Below are 22543 nucleotides of genomic sequence, written 5' to 3'. Positions count from 1 at the left end.
GGACATCACACACATCCATACTCGAGGCAGGATTTGAATCTGCGACCGTAGCAGCAGCGCCGTTCCGGACTGAAGCGCCTAGAACAGCTTGGCCACAGCGGCCGGTTGCATGCTTTGTAACATGCTCCTGTGCTGACCACAGGGACGGCGAGGGGTTCTTGCGATAGGGCGTTCCACTCCTCTTCCAGCGGAATTGATGACAGCTGGATGGTGGTTGGTGCATGCAGACGTGCTGCAGTATGTCTCCCCAACGCATTCCGCACTTGCTCTTTCGGATTTAAGTCGGGGGAGCTTGCAGGACAGTCCATTTACTTAATATCCTCTAGTTCCAAGAGCTCCGCCAACTGTGCTGTTTGAAGCGGTCGGGCACTGTCTTTCGTAAAAATGAAGCTCGAGTCTGAAAAGACATATATGCTACATCTACATGGTTACTCTGCAATTCACAGTTAAGTGCCTGGTAGAGGATCCATCGCACCATTTTCATACTTCTTCCCTACCATTCCACTCTCGAATGGCCCGTGGGAAAAAGGAACACCTAAATCTTTTCGTTCGTGCACTGATTTCTCTTATTTTAGTAGGATGATCATTTCTCCCTACGTAGGTGGACGTCAACAAAATATTTTAGTATTCGGAAGAAAAAGATGGTGACTGAAATTTCGTTAACAGATCTCGCCGGAAAGAAAACTACCTTCGTTTCAATGACTGACGCCCCAACTCGCGTGTCATATCAGTGACAGTCTCATCCCTATTGCGCAATAACACGAAACGAGCAGCCCTTCTTTGCACTTTTTCGATGTCCTCCGTCAATCCTACCTGGTAAGGATCCCACATCGCGCTGCAATATTCGAGCAGAGGACGGAAAAGTGCAGTGTAGGCTGTCTCTTTAGAGGGTTTTGTCGCATATTCTAAGTTCTGCCAACAATGCGCAGTCTTTGTTTCGCCTTCCCCACAATATTACCTATGTGGGCCTTCCAATTTAAGTTGCTCGTAATTGTAATTCCTAGATATTTAGTCGAACTGACAGCCCTTAGGTTTGTGCGATTCATCGCATACCCAAAATTTATCGGATTTCTTTTAGTACCCATTTGGATGACCTCGCACTTTTCTTTGTTTAGTGCCAATTGCCACTTTTCGCACCATACAGAAATTCTCTCTAGATCATTTTGTAATTGGAATTGATCGTCTGATGATTTTATCAGACGGTAAATTACAGCGTCATGTGCAAACAACCTAAGGGGGCTTCTGAGATTTGGTGGAGGAGTCAATAGGTGAGCGTCCGGCTTCAAAGCCGTAGCGATCACTAGGCCTGTCCAACATCATGCCTCACCAAACCATAACAGCTGGAGCACGAAAATGATCATGTTCGACCAATGTTTCTGGGTGCATAACGTATTCTGACATGAAGGTTCGTCCAGCGTCATCGAACATGATCGTTGCGGTTGTCCATGTGTTATGAAGTTGCGTGGCATAAATGTGCATGGGTCTATTGACCTCTAAATCTTTGAACACTGTACACTTACCGGCAAATGTTATTGTGACACTATTTTCCCTCCACATGTGCGTCTCTTCAGGGGCGAATTCGGCCCTGACTTCATTTTTCTGGATAGCAATGCGCTGTCGCATCGAACTGCGCAGGTGGAGCAGCTCGTGGAACGAGAGGATATTCGTTGAGTAAAATGGCCTACCAGTTTCTCCGACTTAAATAGCATCGAACACGTCTTGGACATGTTGGGGAGACTACTGCATCTCGTGCACCTGCGCCCATGACCATCCAGCAGTTGTCAACCGCTCTAGTGGAGGGATGTAAAACCCCACCCCAAGATCTCCTTACCAACATTGTGGCCAATACGGCAGCATGTTACAGAGCATGCACTGATATTAACAACTACGTCCCGCCTTTTGTAATGCCCAGGGAGCCGTTAAAAATTGCGGTGGCTTCACAGTAATTTCTGTGTTTGAATAAAAATGCAAGCTCCGTTTTTCTCATTGCGCATTTCTTTCAATTGCCTTCTCTTCTATACTGTAGCGTTCTTCCTACGTATGGTCCAAGTTTCATCGAGCTGTATTACTTCTGAATGACACACCACGCGAAGCTTTGCACACCAGTCTAGATTCGGAACTACGGCAGGGTACTGCCATGAGGCAGTGACAATGAAGAAATATTGAAAATTCAGAAAAGAAAAATGTAAAGCCTAAATTTGTACACAGTAAGCGTCAGAGAAGTCGAACGGCAAAAGAAAGATTTCTGGAGAGACAAATATAGGGTATCAACAATAAGAGAAAATAGTGCAACTCGAGTAAGATCCGTTATGAATTGCAAAGTGTGCCAAAGAGTGAACGGCACAGAATACGATTCATCATTGGAAACGAAAACTAGTCAATGTCAATAATAACAATTGAGACATACAGTACCGTCTTCACAAACAGAATATAATGAGACAAATTATACGACGGAAATGAACGGGTAATATAGAATGCAAAGTGAGATGGTCATCTAATTAATAATTTACTCTTAATGATAATCAAATAATAATAGGGATTTGGAATGTTACAGGAGGGGAACGACTAGCAAACAGAGATATTGACGAATAGAGTTCGACAATAGGAATGAAATGAGAAAGACCCCTTCAATTCTATATTAAATTTCTGTTACTTATAACAAATACAGTGTTGAAAATCCCAAGATGAGGAGATAAACAAGGAAAAGACAAGGGGATACAGGAAAATGCCAAACAGATTTCATCATGGTGATACAGATGTTCTGCAATCAGATACTGGATTCTAAGACGCACAAAGGAGCAGATATAAACTCAGATAAACTCAGATCACAGTTTAATAATGACAAAACCATAGGCTGAAATTGAAGAGAAGCGCCAGCCGCTGTGGTCATGCGGTTCTAGGCGCTTCAGTCCGGAACCACGCGCCTGCTACCGTCGCAGGTTCGAATCCTGCCTCGGGCATGGCTGTGTGTGATGTCCTTAGGTTCGTTAGGTTTAATTAGTTCTAAGTCTAGGGGACCGATGACCTCAGATGTTAAGTCCCATAGTGCTCAGAGACATTTGAACCATTTGAAGAGAAGCGTCATGAGTACTTAATGTCTAATGAAGTGAGATACTGAAGTATTCAGAAATGGTGATGTGCTTTTGAAGATCTCTGAGACTGTAAAAACAACAATAATAAATACAATAATTAGCACTACAGTTAAAGAGGCAATAGCGCCCTTAAAAATAGCAGTTGTAGAAGTTGGACGTATAATTATAATAAATGTAACTGCAAAGAAATTGCAGATAGCAATAGAAATACTCAACCAATCAACAAATGAAGCAAACACAAAAATATTTGGAAAAAGAAAGGAATCCAGCAATATGAGACATTTACGCATGAAAACAACAGGAAGTGTAGGGAAGTTAAAGTCAGTTTCCTACATTATATTTATGAAGAAATCTAAACGAAAAAGGTCGACGGTAGGACAGTTTCAGCATATAGAAAACCAAAATAGCTTTCAGTGAAATGAGAAGCAAAGGCGTCAGCATTAGGAGTACAAAGTAATTACACTTGTTAATCGCAGAGGAGAACGCGTGTAGGTGGAAAGAGTACGCCGAGTATCTTTCAGAAGGGGAGAAACAATATGATGTGATACAAAAAGAAGTGTGTGTCAATGTAGGAGTTGTAGAAGAGCGACTTCTAGTCTCATACAGCTGTGGAAGACTCGCGATAAAACAAGGCAGAAGGAATAGAGAAAATTGCTGTGGAATTTCTAAAATCACTGTGGATAATGACAACCGAATAATGATTCAAGTTACTGTCTAGAATCTATAAGACTGAAGACATACCACTGGACTTCCGGAAGAATATCCTCCACGCAGTCCTGGAGGTATCGAAAGAAAATTGAGGATCAGCTAGACGGTAATCACTTTAGCCTGAGGATGGAACAGTTCTAATGCGCTTAATGATAAAGGAAAGACTGCAAGATTAAGATACTCTCATAGATGTGTCGACATATAAAAAGTGTTCTCAGTGTCAAACGGTGCAAGATGTTTGAAATCTTCGGAAAAATAGGTATATAGGAGAGGAAAAGAGGGTAATACATAATATGCACTGGAACAAAGGGGGAACAATTACAATAGAAGGAACAGAGAAATTATCGGGTTAAAAACGGTGTAACGCAGGGTTGGAATACTTCTTCTTTGAAGTTCAACCTGCACATCGAAAAAGCAACGAATAAAGTAAGAGGTTCAGAAATGGAGCTAAAGTGTAAAATGCGCCAATGACGAGCTTCGATGATGACACTGATGTTCTATGAGAAGGTTTGAGGATGAGGTATCTGTTGAATGGGCTGAAAAGCAAGAAGCACATCACATGTAGAGTAAGAAAACCAAGGAAAGGAGGAAGTATTAAGGAGCAGCAGAAATGAGACTAGGGACAAAATTAGTTTCGAAATTGAGACCACGTAGTTGATAAAGTCAAGGAATTCTGCTACCGTGGAAGCAATATAAAGCACGACGAGAGAAACAAGGAGGATATAAGAAAAGCAGACTAGCAAAGGCTCCCCCTTTCATCCAATGGGTCTGCTAGTATCAAACATAACACTTAATTTGAGGGGGTACATTTCTAAACTAGTACGTCTTGGACGCAGCATTGTTTAGAAGTGAATCACGGTCGATGAATAAACCGAAGGAGAAGCGTATCTAAGCGTCTTAACTGGTGTGTTACAGAAAGCTGTAGCCGTAGATTATAAAAATCGTAGAGAAAGGCAGATCAGAAAGAGTGGACATGTGCAATAAATAATTGAGGATGTTGGATGTGGGTGATATTCTGAGATGAAGATAGAGGTTGAGCTTGCGCAACGTACTCCCGATAAATACCGTAAAGGACTCCAACGCGTGAAATGCCGCATTACGTTGCCAAGAGTACGAAATTGTTTTCTGACTCACTAGTATCGACGCATGTTCTCCGAACTACACGCAAGATGGTAATCCAGAATTAGTTATCAGCCAGCAAATTCTTTCAGAGAACAATATCAACGTTGCTGCGAAATAACTAAGATTAAACAGGCGTGTCCCTTAATCCGATTGCATCAGCGGCAGCGCCATCTCGAAGCTCAGAATCTGCACGCGTGAAATTCTTTCAGTGTATTAATGAGCAGAGCTATACATTCAGTTGAAGGACCCGAATACTCCACTTACGAGACTACAGTCCACAATTTTTAGCAAAAGTGCAGTGTAGTACGAATTTAGCTGAACTTCAAAGACTGCGCTTCAAATTAAGTCGTGACGGTGAAAGATGGATAATGTTCATCGATGAGACTACGCATTGAAGCCTGGCAATTGCGCTCACATTTTCTGCTGGCTGGAAGTAGTAAGCTGAAGTAAGGATGTCTGGCTTACGACATAAGCGCTGTGTCCAACAATGCATGGGAACCACTATCCCAATAGGTCAGCTCCGATGCCGCATATACTCTGGCTCGTTTGTCAGACGTTAGGCGAGGAGCGTATCGGTATTTGCGGCCTTAAAAGAATTTAGGAACAAGAATTCGTTGCCCCATTTCGCTATTCAGATTTATATGTATACATCTGCATACATATTTTTACTCAGAAAGCCACCGTATGACGTATAGCGGACGGTACGTTGTACCAAGGCAAGGATTCCCTTTCCTGCTACACTCGCAAAGGGAACGAAAGAAAACCGACTACCAGTAGGCTATGCCTTCTTACGAGCCGTCACATCTCTTGTTTCCGCGGTCCTCGCACGAGATGTAACCTCTCACCTGGTGATGATCCGAAAACTCGAGCGATACTCAAGAATGGCTCATACAGTGTTCTACTGATGATACCTTTTATAGAGGAGCTATACTTTCCTAGAATTCTCCCAATAAACAGTTGTCGACCAGTCGCTTTTCTTGCTACCGACCTAACGTGCTCCTTCCATATTTTCCACATTGTTTCCATTACGCTGCAAAAGTTTCGCTGGAAAGCCCTTATTTATCCTCCATACATCTGCTATCCCTCCCCATGCGATTTCCAAATTTTTGCAGTCCTGAAGAAAGACATTTGTGCCAGTCGATTTGCTCTTGAGGAAGAGGTGGATGCCTTGGTACAATCATCGTTCCGTAGGCAACCGCAAACGTTTTTCCATGTTGGCGTTGGCCGTCATGTCTCACAGTAGGACAAATGCATTAACAGTTGAGGCGATTAGTTTTGAAACAATAAAGAGTTTACTTACTTTTTTCCGATGTGTCTCGTTTTCATTTGACTATCCCTTGCAGTGCGGAAATATGAACAGAAAATCAGTATATGAAGTCACCGTAGAAAGTTGAAGTGTAAGAGGAGGAGGCACGCTTACAGCGTGTTAAAAGTAATTTAGCATTCTATTTTAAATCATACCTTGCGAGAGAATGGAAGATGTCCTTAGTGACCTGAAAGATGTTTTCCTAACTAACAACCTTCGTCTACGTACCTCTCCTGTTGGACGGTCAGGCTGTTACGCTGAACACTTCTGCATTCAGGCATCCTGTAATGAATAATGTGAAATCAGTTTGTGCCATCTACACTGAATAATTAAATTCTAACTCTACATAAAATATCAAATACACACTAACAACGAGTCCTTCACAGCTGAATCTTACCAGCTCATAATGTTTTAAGCAAACTACTTTCGTAACAAATGTTCAGAGCAAACATACCGTAATTTATAGTTAGTGCACGGAAAAAATGAAGTTTGCGTCGACAAAGTTCTTTGCTAGTACTAAAAGTGATAACATTGATGAAAAATCATTCATCGCACATTGACTAATCTAGCTATAAAAAAATTCACCTTCCATGCGGACTCCTTCAGATGGTACACAATAACGGCGACAATGTGTTATGTTCTGAGGGCAGACAAAATGTTTAATTTCTCAACGCAACATCATTATTTTCAAACAATGCCGTGAATGTAATAGGTTGACAGTAGTAAGTGAAACTACGTAACTGTGTTCATTTTGCCTTCTTCATATCACGGAGCGATAGCAAAGGATACTTTCTATGCGATGGGTTTGCTTAGTACTGGTCGGTGAAAACCTGCCGGCCGCCGGCCATCCCGCACTAGAAAATGCCGCTGGACTCGTCTGCCTCATTGATTTCGAATTATTGTACACTAGTAAACAAAGAATTGTATTATTCTAAATTTACTATTCCAAATGTTGTGAGACTGTTAGTGACTAAGTCTGTGTCTATCTGTCGAACTTTGAAATTTTATCTGCTGATATCCCCGCAGCTTTGAAAGCATTACAGTTGGTTACGGCACAAAGTTTTGTTATATATTGTGAGTCGTCAGCTACGAAGGACATAAAGTTGATGCACAAGTTTTTTTACTATATACGACTAGTCAAAGATGTGCTGAAAACTTTAATAATTAATTAGAGAGAAGTCGCAAGACCCGCTGGAGATTGATTTCACGGAAATTGAAATGATCAGTCAAATAGTCTGCAGGGACTAAAGTAATTTAACGGAAGATAGGAAGTGAGTGGTCTAAGATATAAAACATTAATGTCTCTTAGTTTCTACGAAGATAAAAGCAAAGTCTGCAATCGGTAATAAAATTTGTTTGAATCAAAATTTATTAGCAACATGTCGGCTGCAAAACGTGATCTATGGAATATCTATGGAACAGCAACGTCAGAGAATCCTGTACATTCCCGTGACGTTCCCATAGCTACGGTAAACTCAATACGACGATAAGAATATTTTGCACGACAAGAAGTTTCCTCCTTCCAGTGGCTTAATCTTACAGAGCTTAAGACGTATTTGTAATAGTAGGTGAAGAGAATAGGTCACAAATATAGCTATGAAAAAAATGTACAGAAAAATCACCTTTAAGAAGTGACCTTCAGAACCGACATACACAACACGCGATAAGGGTTTCATTGCACTCTCAAAGCATTTAACCACTTATTGCTTCCGCTTTGCGACTGGACCTGATGTCAGACTATAACATAACACTACAAGTGCCATGTGAAAGCTTGGAGTCCTCTTGCTGCGAATGGAAGTCTAGATCACTGACATATTTCCATTCATTGCATTTCTTGCTACTGCTATCATAAAATCTGTAAATGAGATGAAAGAAGCATTAGAGAGAGGTTTTATGTACACAGGAAGTGGAGATCATGCTGTCATCAGCCCGAAGTTTGATTTGAACACCATAGGGCTTATCTAGGCACGGCCCTACTGAAGATGGCAGGTCATCGCCTTCTTCCGGCATATTTTGAACAGACTTACTCCGCCAGCTATAGTGTAACTTGGAATCTGCAGCTCGGCATTTTTCATGTTAATAAATAATGCCTGAGGATCAAGCAATGTTGAAAGATAGATAACAGTCCTAAGACACTACCTGCCAAAGAAAATGAAAAACAGTCACCCATTAAAATGTAAAATTCATAAAATAAAGTTTAGTGTCAGTTTCAACAAGACTTGTGCCTTAGATGAGCACCCGTCAGAACGAATCGAAAGTTTTCTGGGATACAGGTGTTCGCCTAGAGGTAACGCTAGGGGGAATACGTTTGCTTCGTTTTTCAAGTCGTATACACATAAAATGCGCGGCACCGACCCCCCTCTGAGAGCAAAATGGAGTTACCTTGACATAAGCATTAATTGGTAATGAAACAGTCTCATCCTTTGTAACCTGTATTACAAGTCCACACAATTTAATAGACTGTTTGTAAAAATACCAGCTCTGAGAGCGCAGTATGTGTGTGTCTGGTACAGGCGGTTATAAGAGCGAAAACTATGTCTATAATCACAGCAAAATATATTTAAAACTTAAGTTTTACGTGATTTTGAAGAAGATATAACGAATACTTGCTCTATTTTTCTGAATTCCACGCGTAGCTATAGCAGTTATCTATAATGCTAATCTTATGAATGTGAAATCGTACTCATTGAAATCATACTTTATAATTTAACCTACAGTGTTTGTGATTTAAAAGGCTGTATATAACCTCAAAGAATAAGAACTTACATATCACCCAGCAGCGCTGCCTCTAGCCTGGCACTTTTATTTCAGTAAATCTGTGGGCCGAACTGGCGGTTGGCCTCTCACGTCGATACATATCTTATTAAAACAAACTTAAGCTCTTTTGTAGGTCCTATGATTTGGTGATTAGTGTTCTAATTTTGTCGGCTGAAAAGAAGTAAAAAAATCACCTCTTTCGTATGGTGCTTTAATCTTAACTACACACCTGATCATGGAAACAGCCAAAAAGTCTTGATAACTTTAGATAGCTTATTGGCGAAAATTCATTGTGGTGGCGCATTCGTTTAGTAAATTTATGCTCTGCAATTGGAGAATTTACACAGTATAGATTAATTGCTTGTTCTAGCTTCTACCTAAAATTTTCTATTGTTCTAAGTATTTCTAAAGCATAATTGCAATATTTACTGGAAAAAATGAAAAGCAATAAAATTTTAGCAGAATTCCAGAATGAATAGTTTCGCAGTTTGGTTTTGAGAACATTTTTTTATACTGAATTACCATCCAATTACAATTTTCTTCTGTAGCTAGACAACAGAGCAACTGTAAAAACTATAAATCTCCGTCTATACTCAGCAGACCACTGTGCAATATTTAACCGTGTCCAGTTCGAATGCCCGGCCGAGTTTTTTTTTATTCCATTGTAGGCGTAATATTTCACAGATCGACCCACTCATCTACCTCAGGTGCTGCGATCTGTGTTGTTTCGCGTACTCGCCGCCTGGACTCCAACCCTACTGTGAACTTGTGTTGGTGCCGAGCCGCTATTTACAGCCGAGTTCGACTCCCAGCACCTGATACGCCTTTTGATATCCGCACTGCTGTTCGGTGAAACGCACATTCTTTCAGCGCGTTCCAGCTCTGGTGGATGAGATACCCAGCGAAATCTTAATAAATTGTTTGAATTGAACCATCTGTCCCGGTTTATTAGGTTTTCCGACGTCTTTGTTTCGGTAGACCCCACAAAGGGGAAGGACAGCGTGATGGTAAAAAAAAACTCGAAAATTTTTTATTACGCAATTCATATGTATAAACATTGAACAATTATTCTCCAAAATGTTACGTGCGACCTCCTAAAAGAAACCGTTCTGTGAGCGTTTGAAGCCTAGCGTGCGAGGCACGCCTAGGCATTAGAGAAACGATACCACACTCACGCTCCCTTTTTATACAGGGTAAAACTGATTTGCTGGGGCTTTTTTGGGCGGTTTTACTCAAAATGTGAACGAAAGTTTCAATAGTCTCATTTGGAGATACGCTCCAAAAATAACATTCAGCCGAAGCGTAGTTGTCAATATTGCTTCAAATTTGGCCACATGTCTATTGAATGTAGGCCATATTTCATTAACGCATGTGGCCAATGCCTTTCAAATCAAAATCGGCAATGAAATGTGCCGAGTCTATGAAGATAGAGACGTCAGCAAGATGCACTCAGCGACAAAAATGGGTTTAAGGCCGAAAATGAGAGCTTATCAGGTCAAAGTATCACAAAGCGGTCGTCCACTGGCCGGGGCGATAGTTATTATGGACCAGGCATCGATCATAGCCCGTAAGTTTCAAGCTTCGTCCCATTTTTTTATATTACGGTAAATGCTTGTCACACTTTAAACACGTTTTTCCCAAAACTATGTTTTTTCGGAATGGTGGTGTCGTCCACGCTACAATTTTCATCCGATCTTAATGAGTTTTGATCTCCCTTCAATCAAATTGAATTCCCTGCAGTTCATCGTAGTCGATTTTTTTTAACGTTGATACTTAGTATTTTTTCGGCTAAAAAAGAGGGATCCAAAACTGGCCATTTTTCAAATACCTATAATTTCTTTTTTTCTTTTGTATTTGCAGATACCTACGGTGATCTAAAATTACATCTGTAAGAATCAGGGTGATAAGTTAATTTCATGTTTCAGTTGACCACAACCGGGGCTACACCAACCGCCGATCTACCTCCTTTCAGAGCTGCCTCAGGAAAGTCCCAGTTACTCAGTGAATATACTAATATTTTCAATAAAAATACTAATAAAAACTTCAATGTATGCTTTATTCATTGCAGCAAACCCCATATGCCTACTACATTCCAATACGGAGAAAAGAAAATACTGAGTTTGAGCAATATTTTTGTCCGTCATCCTGTCATTCGCCCTCAATTACTCTCTTCCGGTAACATGGAGTTTGCTAAACGATAATGGTACAGTTGTATTTCATTTCATGATGATATTCGGCACAGTGCTCAGCTAAAAGCCTGGAAGCATACCATGGATCATCTCTTGAAAAACCGAGACATCTCCTCACAGTACAGCGCTTGACAGAGGGCACTTCTCATACTTCCAAGTATTTCGGTTCCGCCCGTTTTAGTCGTATATGCAACACGGAAAGAGAGTGTGTTAACCGCCTCTGCGCAAACTGTCATCAGTTTAGTATCGTGTCTGTGCCCCCTTCGGGAACAACACGTAGGGATTTCTAATGCATTCTTAGTTTCTTAACGTAGTACTTGTTCTTGAAGCTGACTTCTGTCTTGAACTGTCTACATCTACATCATTACTCTGCAAGTCACACTTAAGTGCCTGGTAGAGGGTTCATCGAACCATTTTCGTACTACTTCTCCACCATTACATTCTAAAATGGCACTTCGGAAAAAGGAACACCTAAATCTTTCCGTTCGAGCCCTGATTTCTCTTATTTTATTATGATGATCATTTCTCCCTACGTAGGCGGGTGTCAACAAAATATTTTCGCATTCGAAAGAGAAAGTTGGTGATTGAAATTTCGTAAATAGATCTCGCCGCAAAGAAAACCAGCTTTGTTTCAGTGACTGACACTCCAACTCGCGTATCATTCCAGTGACACTCTCACCCCTGTTGCGCGATAACACGAAACGAGCTGCCCTTCTTTGCACTTTTTCGATGTCCTCCGTCAATCCTACCTGGTAAGGATCCCTCTCCGCGCACCAGTATTCCAGCAGAGGACGGACAAATGTAATGTAGGCTGTCTCTTTAGTGGATTTGTCGCATCTTCTAAGTGTTCTACCAACAAAGTGCAGTCTTTGTTTCGTCTTCCCCACAATATTATCTACGTGGTCTTTCCAGTTTAAGTTGCTCGTAATTGTAATTCCTAGGTATTTAGTCGAATTGACAGCCCTTAGATTTGTGCGATTTATCGTATACCCAAAATTAATCGGATTTCTTTTGGTACCCATGTGGATGACCTCGCACTTTTCTATGTTTTATGCCCATTGCCACTTTTCGCACCATACAGAAATTCTCTCTAGGTCATTTTGTAATTGGAATTGATCGTCTGATGATTTTGCTAGACGGTAAATTACAGCGTCATCTGCAAACAATCGAACGGGGCTGCTCAGATTATTTATGTGAATGAGGAACAGCAGAGGGCCTATGAGACAACCTTGCGGAACACCAGATATCACTTCTGTTCTACTCGATGATTTACCGTCTATGACTACGAACTGTGCCCACTCTGAAAGGAAATCAAGAATCCAGACATACAACTGAGGCGATACTCCATATGCACGCAATTTGATTAATTGTAGCTTGTGTGTAACGGTATCAAAAGCCTTCTGGAAATCTAGGAATATGGAATCCATTTGAGATCCCTTGTCGACATCACTCATTACTTCATGGGAATAAAGAGCTAGCTGTGTTGCACAAGAACGATATTTTCTGCATCCTTGTTGGTTATGTATCAGTAAGTCGTTTTCTTCAAGGTGATTAATGATGTTCGAGTACAGTATATGCGCCAAAATCCTACCGCAAATTGAGGTCAGTGATATGGGTCTGTAATTCAATGGGGTCTGTCAGTTCAGGTTTTCCGTGTCATTCTCCTGTGGATTAAAAACAAACCTGAGACCATTCGTGCTGCCGTTATTTGTATACTTTCAATATACTCTATCAGTCGTACTTGGTGTGGATCGTAAACACATAAGCAATTCTAGGGTGAACCTCACAAGCGTTTTGAACATAATCTCCTTTGTGGATTGAGTGGTTTTTCCCCCCTATACCTGCAACTGGATCTCTGGGACAGCAGTATTTATAATTTTGGTCAAACTACTTGACCAAATGCAACGGAATTCCGTAGCTGTTTATATAATCATTCCTTACGTCGCGATCGCTTAATACACTGTCGGTATCGCCACCTAGTTTCCATCTTGAGATATGATTAGCCCACTGAAAAGCATCAAGTTCTTTACCAGACGCCATTCGTCATGACACGCCGCTCGACCTGGGAGGGCAGCCTCATCCATCACGGACCAACTCCAGTGGGAGAGACACCAGCACTCGCTCTATAGTCCTCACGTCTTTCCATGCTATTATCACTTTTCCGCCCCTACAAAAAACCCTTGAAGTGTCAGCAATTCCTGTTGTTTGTCTGACACAAATATTATGTACACAGAAGATACAAAAATGATGACATGCATAGGTTTTACATAGGAACGTGTTACATTTTTTAAGCCGCACAGATATTGTTATATTAACTAAAACAAGAAAGAAATTTTTTTGTGCAAATGCACTTATGAACTCCTTTACACAACACGGAACGGTGTTTCGCCAGACGGGTATCTTCAACATGGTGGCTCGGTGGGATGAGTGCCTCAATGCTCTTCGCGATTTTGCCTGACTGGTATGTCGATACTGAACTGTACGGCCTTCTAAAGGAAACGTTTTGATCGCCCTTTGAACAGCCATTACTGTTAAAGATCGGTTCTTCAGAAACATTGACACCTCTAACTAATAAGCTTCTGCAAAGTTTGAACACTCGCGAAACTGATCGAAATCCAAGTGTGTTAAGTGGGATTCATATTTTAGGAGCATACAGGTCCCGCTATTCAAGTGACAACCTCAACTTAATATTATTGTTAATAGCAAATACTTCCTAATGTTCTGCAACGTTGTATTTATTTGCTTACGAAACGGATTTCGGCTCCTTCGGCTATATCAAGTGACAACTGATGGTCGCAAACACAGATAAAATGACGTTTGTCTGACAAGGAAGATACAAAAATGATGACATGCAGAGTGTTTACATAGGAATGTGTTACATTTTTTATGCCACACAGAAATATTTACATTGACTAAAACAGGAAAGAAAACTTTTTGTGCGAATGCATTTAACTTCAGTGTCATCATTTTTGTATCTTCTGTATAAATAACATATGTATACGTCGCAGGTTTTTTTCTGCATTTGTGCCATTCAGTTGTCTTTTGACGATGGCCTGAGAAGCCGCAAGCCGATTTGTGACCAAACATATGCAATTTTCCAGAACATTAGGAAGTCTTTGCTATTCAATATTGTTATCATGTGCTACCAAGCACCGGCGGAAAATTCAGTTTACATTTCTAAAATATTATCTACCAACTATGTGAACGAGAACTGTCGTCCATAGAGAGCAAAGAAACACCAATGCAACTGAATAAGGCAAAATAAAAAAATCATAAGATGTCGTCCCTATACCTTCAGATAGTGAACATCCATACATACGCCAGACGTCTATGCCACCCATATAATCATCCACTGCGATGACGTTTATCTCGCAAGCAAGTGTCTTTCTTTTCTAACATTCTACGCAGTCTCCAGTCCAAATATAACACACTTTCTGTCAGTCTGGATAAATCAGTAATATTTTATGGAAGATATGACACGCGGTTGTCTACATGTTCTTTATTATCATTGCTGGTTTAGCTAAACAGGCATCGTCAAAATACAAAAGTTCATATACTAGTTACGTTTCACGTCACGTCACATCAATATGGCAGTACGGCACACAACCCCTCATTGCCACTTAACATCAAACTAACAACCAGATATCCTTACCAAAGTGGTGGTGTGAAAGCATTTTCACTGTTATGATGGTCGTGAAGCGAAACCATTTGTGATGATAAAGGGCTCGCCTCCACACTGCCACACAGAAGCGATTTGTCAAGGAATTTCAACCAGTATTACCAACATCACTGAGTTCTGCTATGGCAAAAAAATGATACGCTTAGCAGCATTGGTAGCTGATATCCGTAACCCCAAGAATAGTTGCAAAAATAAATAAATAAAATAGAACCGGCCGCAGTGGCCATGCGGTTCTAGGCGCTTCGGTCTGAAACCGCGCGACGGCTACGGTCGCAGGTTCGAATCCTGCCTCGGGCATGGATGTGTGTCATGTCCTTAGGTTAGTTAGGTTAAATTAGTCCTAAGTTCTAGGGGATTTCAAGTAGCTCTGCAGATGACGAAGAAATTGATGAAATGTATGATGAGATAAAAGAAATTATTCAGGTAGTGAAGGGAGACGAAAATTTAATAGTCATGGGTGACTGGAATTCAAGAGTAGGAAAAGGGAGAGAAGGAAACATAGTAGGTGAATATCGATTGGGGCTATGAAATGAAAGAGGAATCCGCCTGGTAGAATTTTGCGCAGAGCATAACTTAATCATAGCTAACACTTCATTTAAGAATCATGAAAGAAGGTTGTATACATGGAAGAACCCTGGAGATACCCTAAGGTTTCAGATAGATTATATAATGGTAAGATAGAGATTTAGGAACCAGGTTTTAAATTGTAAGACATTTACAGGGGCAGATGTGGACTCTGACCACAATCTACTGGTTATGAACTGTAGATTAAAACTGAAGAAACTGCAAAAGGGTGGGAATTTAAGGAGATGGGATCTAGATAAACTGACTAAACCAGAGGTTGTACAGAGTTTCAGGGAGAGCATAAGGTAATAATTGACAAGAATGGGAGAAAGAAATACAGAGGAAGAAGAATGGGTAGCTTTGATGGATGAAGTAGTGAAGGCAGGAGAGGATCAAATAGGTAAAAAGACGAGGGCTAGTAGAAATCCTTGGGTAACAGAAGATATATTGAATTTAATTGATGAAAGGAGAAAATATAAAAACGCAGTAAATGAAGCAGGCAAAACGGAATAAAAACGTCTGAAAAATGAGATCCACAGGAAGTGCAAAATGGCTAAGCAGGGATGGCTAGAGGCTAGAGGCTTATCGTACTAGGGATAAAATAGATACTGCCTATAATAAAATTAAAGAGACCTTTGGGGAAAAGAGAACCACTTGCATGAATATCAAGAGCTCAGATGGAAACCCAGTCCTAAGCAAAAAAGGGAAAGGAGAAAGGTGGAAGGAGTATATAGAGGGTCTATACAAGGGGGATTTACATGAGGGCAGTGTTATAGAAATGGAAGAGGATGTAGATAAATGGGAGATATGATACTGCGTGAAGAGTTTGATAGAGCACTGAAAGACCTAAGTCAAAACAAGGCCCCGGGAGTAGACAACATTCCATTAGAACTACTGACAGCCTTGGGAGAGTCAGTTCTGACAAAACTCTGCCACCTGGTGAGCAATCTGTATGAGACTGGCGAAATACCCTCAGACTTCAAGAAGAGTATAATAATTCCAATTCCAGTTTAATAAGTCACGGCTGCAAAATACTAACGCGAGCCCGCATCTCGTGGTCGTGCGGTAGCGCTCTCGCTTCCCACGCCCGGGTTCCCGGATTCGATTCCCGGCGGGGTCAGGGATTTTCTCTGCCTCGTGATGGCTGGGTATTGTGTGATGTCCTTAGGTTAGTTAGGTTTAAGTAGTTCTAAGTTCTAGGGGACTGATGACAATAGATATTAAGTCCCATAGTGCTCAGAGCCACTTTTACTAACGCGAATTCTTTAGAGACGAATGGAAAAACTGGTAGAAGCTGACCTCGGGGAAGATGAGTTTGGATTCCGTAGAAATATGGGAATACGTGAGGCAATACTGACTCTACGACTTATTTTAGAAGAAAGATTAAGAAAAGGCAAACCTACGTTTCTAGCATTTGTAGACTTAGAGCAATCTTTTGCCTATGTTGACTGGAATACTCTCTTTCAAATTCTGAAGGTGACAGGGATAAAATACAGAGAGCGATAGGCTATTTACAATTTGTACGGAAAGCAGATGGCAGTTATAAGGGTCGAAGGACATGAAAGAGAGACAGTGGTCGGGAAGGGAGAGAGCCTCTCCCCGATGTTGTTCAATGAACAAGCAGTGAAGGAAACAAAAGAAAAATTCGGAGTGGGTATTAAAATCCATGGAGAAGAAATAAAAACTTTGAGGTTCGCCGATGACATTGTAATTCTGTCAGAGACAGCAAAGGACTTGGAAAAGCAGTTGAATGAAATGGATAGTGTCTTGAAAGGAGGATATAAGGTGAACATCAACAAAAGGAAAACGAGGATAATGGAATGTGGTCAAATTAAATCAGGTGATGCTGAGGGAATTAGATTAGGAAATGAGACACTTAAAGTAGTAAAGGAGTTTTGCTATTTGGGGAGCAAAATAACTGATGATGGTCGAAGTAGAGATGATATAAAATGTTGACTGGCAATGGCAAGGAAAGAGTTTCTGTAGAAGAGAAATTTGTTAACATCGAGCATAGATTTAAGTGTCAGGAAGCCGTTTCTGAAAGTTTTTTTTGGAGTGTGGCCTTGTATGGAAGTGAAGCATGGACGATAAATAGTTCGGACAAGAAGAGCATAGAAGCTTTCGAAATGTGGTGCTACAGAAGAATGCTGAAGATCAGATGGGTAGAACACATAACTAACAAGGAGGTACTGAATAGTACTGGGGAGTAGAGGAGTATGTGGCACAATTTGACTAGAAGAAGGGATCGGTTGGTACGACATGTTCTGAGGCATCAAGGGATCACCAATTTAGTATTGGAGGGCAGCGTGGAGGGTAAAAATTGTAGAGGGAGACCAAGAGATGAATACACTAATTAGATTCAGAAGGATGTAGGTTGCAGTAGGTACTGGGAGATGAAGAAGCTTTCACAGGATAGAGTAGCATGGAGAACTGCATCAAACCAGTCTCAGGACTGAGGACCACAACAACAACAACAACAACAAATTCTAGGGGACTGATGACCTTAGATGTTAAGTCCCATAGTGCTCAGAGCCATTTTTAAATAAAATAGAAACCGGCAATTTAATTTATTAAACCTGTTTCGATATGCTGCTCTTGGGAACTGTAGGTTACGCCACAAAACACGTGACTTTTTCATTGACCCCACGTGGACTGTGTTCAACTTTATAGTGTGTCAGCAAAACGTATTAGGCCGGCCGAAGTGGCCGTGTGGTTTTAGGCGCTGCAGTCTGGAATCGCGAGACCGCTACGGTCGCAGGTTCGAATCCTGCCCCGGGCATGGATGTGAGTGATGTCCTTAGGTTATTTAGGCTTCACTAGTTTTATGTTCTAGGGAACTAATGACCTCAGAAGTTGAGTCCCATAGTGCTCAGAGCCATTTTTGAAAACGTATTAGTCAATTGCTTACTCCTTTAATTTAGCTGTAAGTATTGACGCAATGTGTTCTGCAATCTCGGCGTGTCTATAAAAATATCAATAGTGGCACTGTTGATTACCAGAACTCTTGCTGTAAATTATATGAGAGAGAGAGTTAGATTCTATGAAATGACAAGGAGCTAGAGTAAAGCAGTTTAATAGATTTCCTCTGAACATTCAAAATTAAAATGTCCACTTAACATTACTCTGTATAGAAGTTAAAAAGTTAAATAATACATGTAGCTGTTTTACAAATAACATAAATAACTCAGAATCATCCGATGAAATTCAGCACGTTGTGAGCTTCACATTATGTCTACTTCTTTAGCACTAGCTACAGATGCTAATTACTCAAAATTCAGAGTATGCATTTTGTATAACTTCTTAATATAAATGGTAGCTCTGGCCTCCACTTCTCGGAGTGGTTCGTGATCCCTGAATATCTAGCGTGGACGAAGTGAAACGAAATAGAACTGCACAACGACGCTTCATATCTATGCAAACAAGTCGCAGGCAGTCGACCATATTGCCACTCATCGCATGGAATTCAGCAGATTGTCTGGAATTTCCACACGATTAGAGATCAAGGACCGATCGCTGCGATTTGCCCACGCATGTGCGATCTACGAAGCGATCGCTTCCCCGTGATGTGGGTCGCTGTGATCCGTCGCTCCTGTCTCAGTCTTATAACAGCTGTTAGCAATCACTTTCAAAAACGCTTAAATTAATAATACATTACAGCTTGTTCTTAGAAAAAAAGTGGAAAGGAATGCATGCTGTCAGGAAACTAGATCACAGCTAAATATTAGGTACTGTTAAGGAAAAACGAAACTGTTATTTTGTACAACATGTTGCAAAAATCAACGTAACAAAACATGTCTATTTGGTTAGATAGGTCTCAAACTATCAATAAAGATAAATAAATATCAAAAAGGTCAATCTGAACATTAAATCGCGGTTATTCAAACAGCTCGAGAAGCTTCGATTCTGTGATCACAGATCTATTATTTTGCTCAGGCCAGTTTCTTTGAGATCCATGATGTCGAATCTTAATGGGAAACGTACCATAAGCTATGATTTCACGTAGGCGACTGTAGCCAACTTGATTGGACATTCTTTCACCTGCTTCCACCTCTAACGTTCACTGTCACTGAGTTGCGTTGTGTCACATTTTATAATAAAAGCCGTGAGGCGGGGGTAGTTATCGTTTCCAGCTATAGCAGCTGCCTTGCGACCTTGATTTGACGATCTTCAAATACGTCTCGTTGTGTGGTACTATATGTGTAACCGCGAAATTATATTTGGGACATCCAATCGGGTAGGTTACTCCAAGCTGCGATTGACGATGCCACAGTGCTAACTGCTCACTGAACTGAGGGGTTTAGTCTTTTCGATATCAGTAGTAGTATCCGGTACTGAAGACACAGCAGTTTTAATTATTTACCAACGCACGATTTACAAGTAGTGCGGAAAATCGTCAGGGTTAGCTAACGGAATGGCCTTTTTCTATTCCTGTGGTAATACCAAGAGCATGAAATCCAGCCACTCCGATGCACAACATTCTGTAGACAGTTTTGAATGTCTTTATTGTTCCTTCGTTCGCATTTGTGTACGTTACAGTAGCAATCCATATGTCCTGATTTATCCGGAATGTCTCGATTTTTCCTTCTTTGTTCCGGTGTCGCAGAGAGGCTCAATCTCGACGCTAAATTTCGCGATTTTCTAGGAACAGACTCGAATATTTATATTCTAGTGGTTTAGTATAATAATACATAACATATAAGCAACAGCCAGCGGCTTACTATCATACTATGTCTAGTTTATTTGACTGCTGTCAGCAGCGCTGTATAATACTGCTATTTTTCAGTTGAGCATGGTGAGAAATCTGACGTAAGTCATCATATTGAGATCCAAAAGTACAAGTGAAGTACTCAAGAACAGGCATTAAGTTCAAAACTCACAATTTTTTGTTACACCGAAAACAAGAGAGGTAATGTTTATTGCTACCGCTGAACTGATAACAGAACACAGAACTGTAAAATAATGTCAATGTTCACTAAAGTCACGAGGTTGCATGACGAAACTGTGTTCAGTTATGTTTCGTAAGAACAAAAGACACAGCAATAATCAAACATATCCTTGCCTCTCATTCCGTATCCATTTACACTCTGGTGAAAGAAAATGCTATTTGCTCAGTCTTTTGATGCAGGAATCACGATGAAAACTAAACTAATTAAGCTGTATTCTGTTCTGTACAAAACGAAACACCAGTGACTGTATCCAACTTATGCATTTCAGAGGTCACAAATCTTAAAATTAATTTAAAAATTGTGTTTCATTTGTGGTGACAATTGCAACACCAGTTTCTGGGGATGGAACCGAAGAGGTGAAAACAAAATCCAGTCGCTTAAAAACGAAACTTGTAAGAACATGGAAGGAGTGGTCTGTCCAGCACACAATTTACATAACACTGTTTTATCTGCTGCAGATATTTTGTCTGTTGATATCTAAATACTTATGGTGAAACTTTGTAACTACTTTTCTATCTACACAATCAGAAATTCGAAACTTGTGGACTTACGTGAATTTGTTGATACCTGCTACAGAAAACTTTTGTCGCTGTCTAAAATTAAATGTCTGTTTTCAGTGCCTACAGTTGAGAAAATCTTACAACCGTGGGAAGCTGTGAAGCCTTTTTTCTTGTCAGATGAAAAACCACCAAAGATGTTGGTGAAATTTTCCTCTACTCCTTAAATCGAGGCTTACTTTTGGTTTACTCACGCTCAGTTGAGTTTGTTTAGTACGCAGATAAGGAAAATTGCAAATAGTGACATATCTGTGATTTAAGTGAAGGTCATGAAGGAGAATACAATAATTTCGCTCGAAGAGAAAGAAAACTGTAGTTATTTGGCTATGAAAACTAAAGAAATACAGATTTGCTAAGATATACCAACATATGTTTTCAACTGTAGCACATAATTCTAATGGAGAGATAATTCTTTCATTAAGGGGAGCTCAATGGACTGAAGAAAGGAGTCCTTTTGACGTATTAACGACTGACAGACTCTTACAGTACTCTTATGACTTTGAATGAGCTGAACAGAGTTTTATAATTATACAGGTAAACAAAATGATCTTCTAAAAGCTGTCAATCCATAAAATAATCTGTGTACAAATCCTGTAAATATGTAACTTTTGTAATATTTTGTTCTTTTCAAATATATTTATACAAGTATTACACTCATTACTTACTATAGGTTAATTTTTCCAAGCGTTTTGAGTCCATCCTCAATCTGATCTTGTAACTGGATTTCTGTGGATTTCGTCCCGATTTTGGTACCAACATTTATTGTAGCCTTATGTTACCGTTACCTTAAACACAAACTATATTGTAGTTATTCTGCTGAAGACTGTAAAACGTTACTGGGAATCAAATGATAGAATAGCAAAATGTCCTTAAACGGAAATAAAATGTGTCAGAATAGGTAGGCGAGAGTAACTACATTGCAGGAATCGGGAGAAAAGGACTGAGAGACGCGAAAAGTCAAAACATGCGTCATTCGATGGTATCAGCCGTCTCTGCCGTCTAACGTCGGGAGATAACATTCATCTGACATGAATCTGACATCAGCAACTGAATGTGTACGCCTGTTTACAAGAAACAGCTAGCATGATTGGGACACCGGGAAGCCGTTGACATGAGAATGCCACTTGAAACAGAAATGTAAGTGCCATTGTTCTGTCACAATTGAGGTTTCCTTGGAAAGGTGGGATAAACAACAGCTTTCCGTGCTTAGTGACTGTTGCTTTCTGTAACAGCGAATTCTTTCGAACATAACGAATTCTCTACTCGAGTTTGCTATGTTGGAAATCAAGTCGTTTTCTTCTGTTACAGGTGCTCCACGATACGGAGAGTGGACGTATTACTCCAATAATCATCTCGTAATGTCGATTGGTTGGTTGATTTGGGGGAGGGTACTAAACAACGAGGTCATCGGTCCCATCGCATTAGGGAAGGATGGGGAAGGAAGTCTGCCGTGTCCTTTTCATCTTGTAAGATTTATTGGGCTTCCTTGTCAGATAATTAAATAAAGCCTACAGTTCCTTCTGAAGAATCTAGGTTCCTGTTGCGAAGAGACTGTCAAACATTCTCAAGCCCTTCCAAAACGCTTTCTACGCACATCTGTGTGTGTGTGTGTGTGTGTGTGTG

The 22543-nt window shown here is 40.5% G+C and overlaps 1 protein-coding gene across 1 annotated transcript in view; it reads right to left on the bottom strand.

Annotated features, from left to right (window-relative positions):
* Positions 1-22543, bottom strand: part of LOC126272116 (villin-1) — a 355803-nt gene that overhangs the window by 224192 nt on the left and 109068 nt on the right. Inside the window, exon 2 of the mRNA XM_049974713.1 lies at positions 6457-6510. Within this exon, the coding sequence (XP_049830670.1) occupies positions 6457-6509 (53 nt within the window). The 5' untranslated portion in view covers position 6510. The remainder of the gene's footprint in view (positions 1-6456; positions 6511-22543) is intronic.

Source organism: Schistocerca gregaria, chromosome 5, assembly GCF_023897955.1.
Source record: "Schistocerca gregaria isolate iqSchGreg1 chromosome 5, iqSchGreg1.2, whole genome shotgun sequence".
Lineage (NCBI taxonomy): Eukaryota > Metazoa > Arthropoda > Insecta > Orthoptera > Acrididae > Schistocerca > Schistocerca gregaria.
Note: the sequence above shows the minus strand (reverse complement) of the source record. Positions and strands in the feature narration are given on the sequence as shown.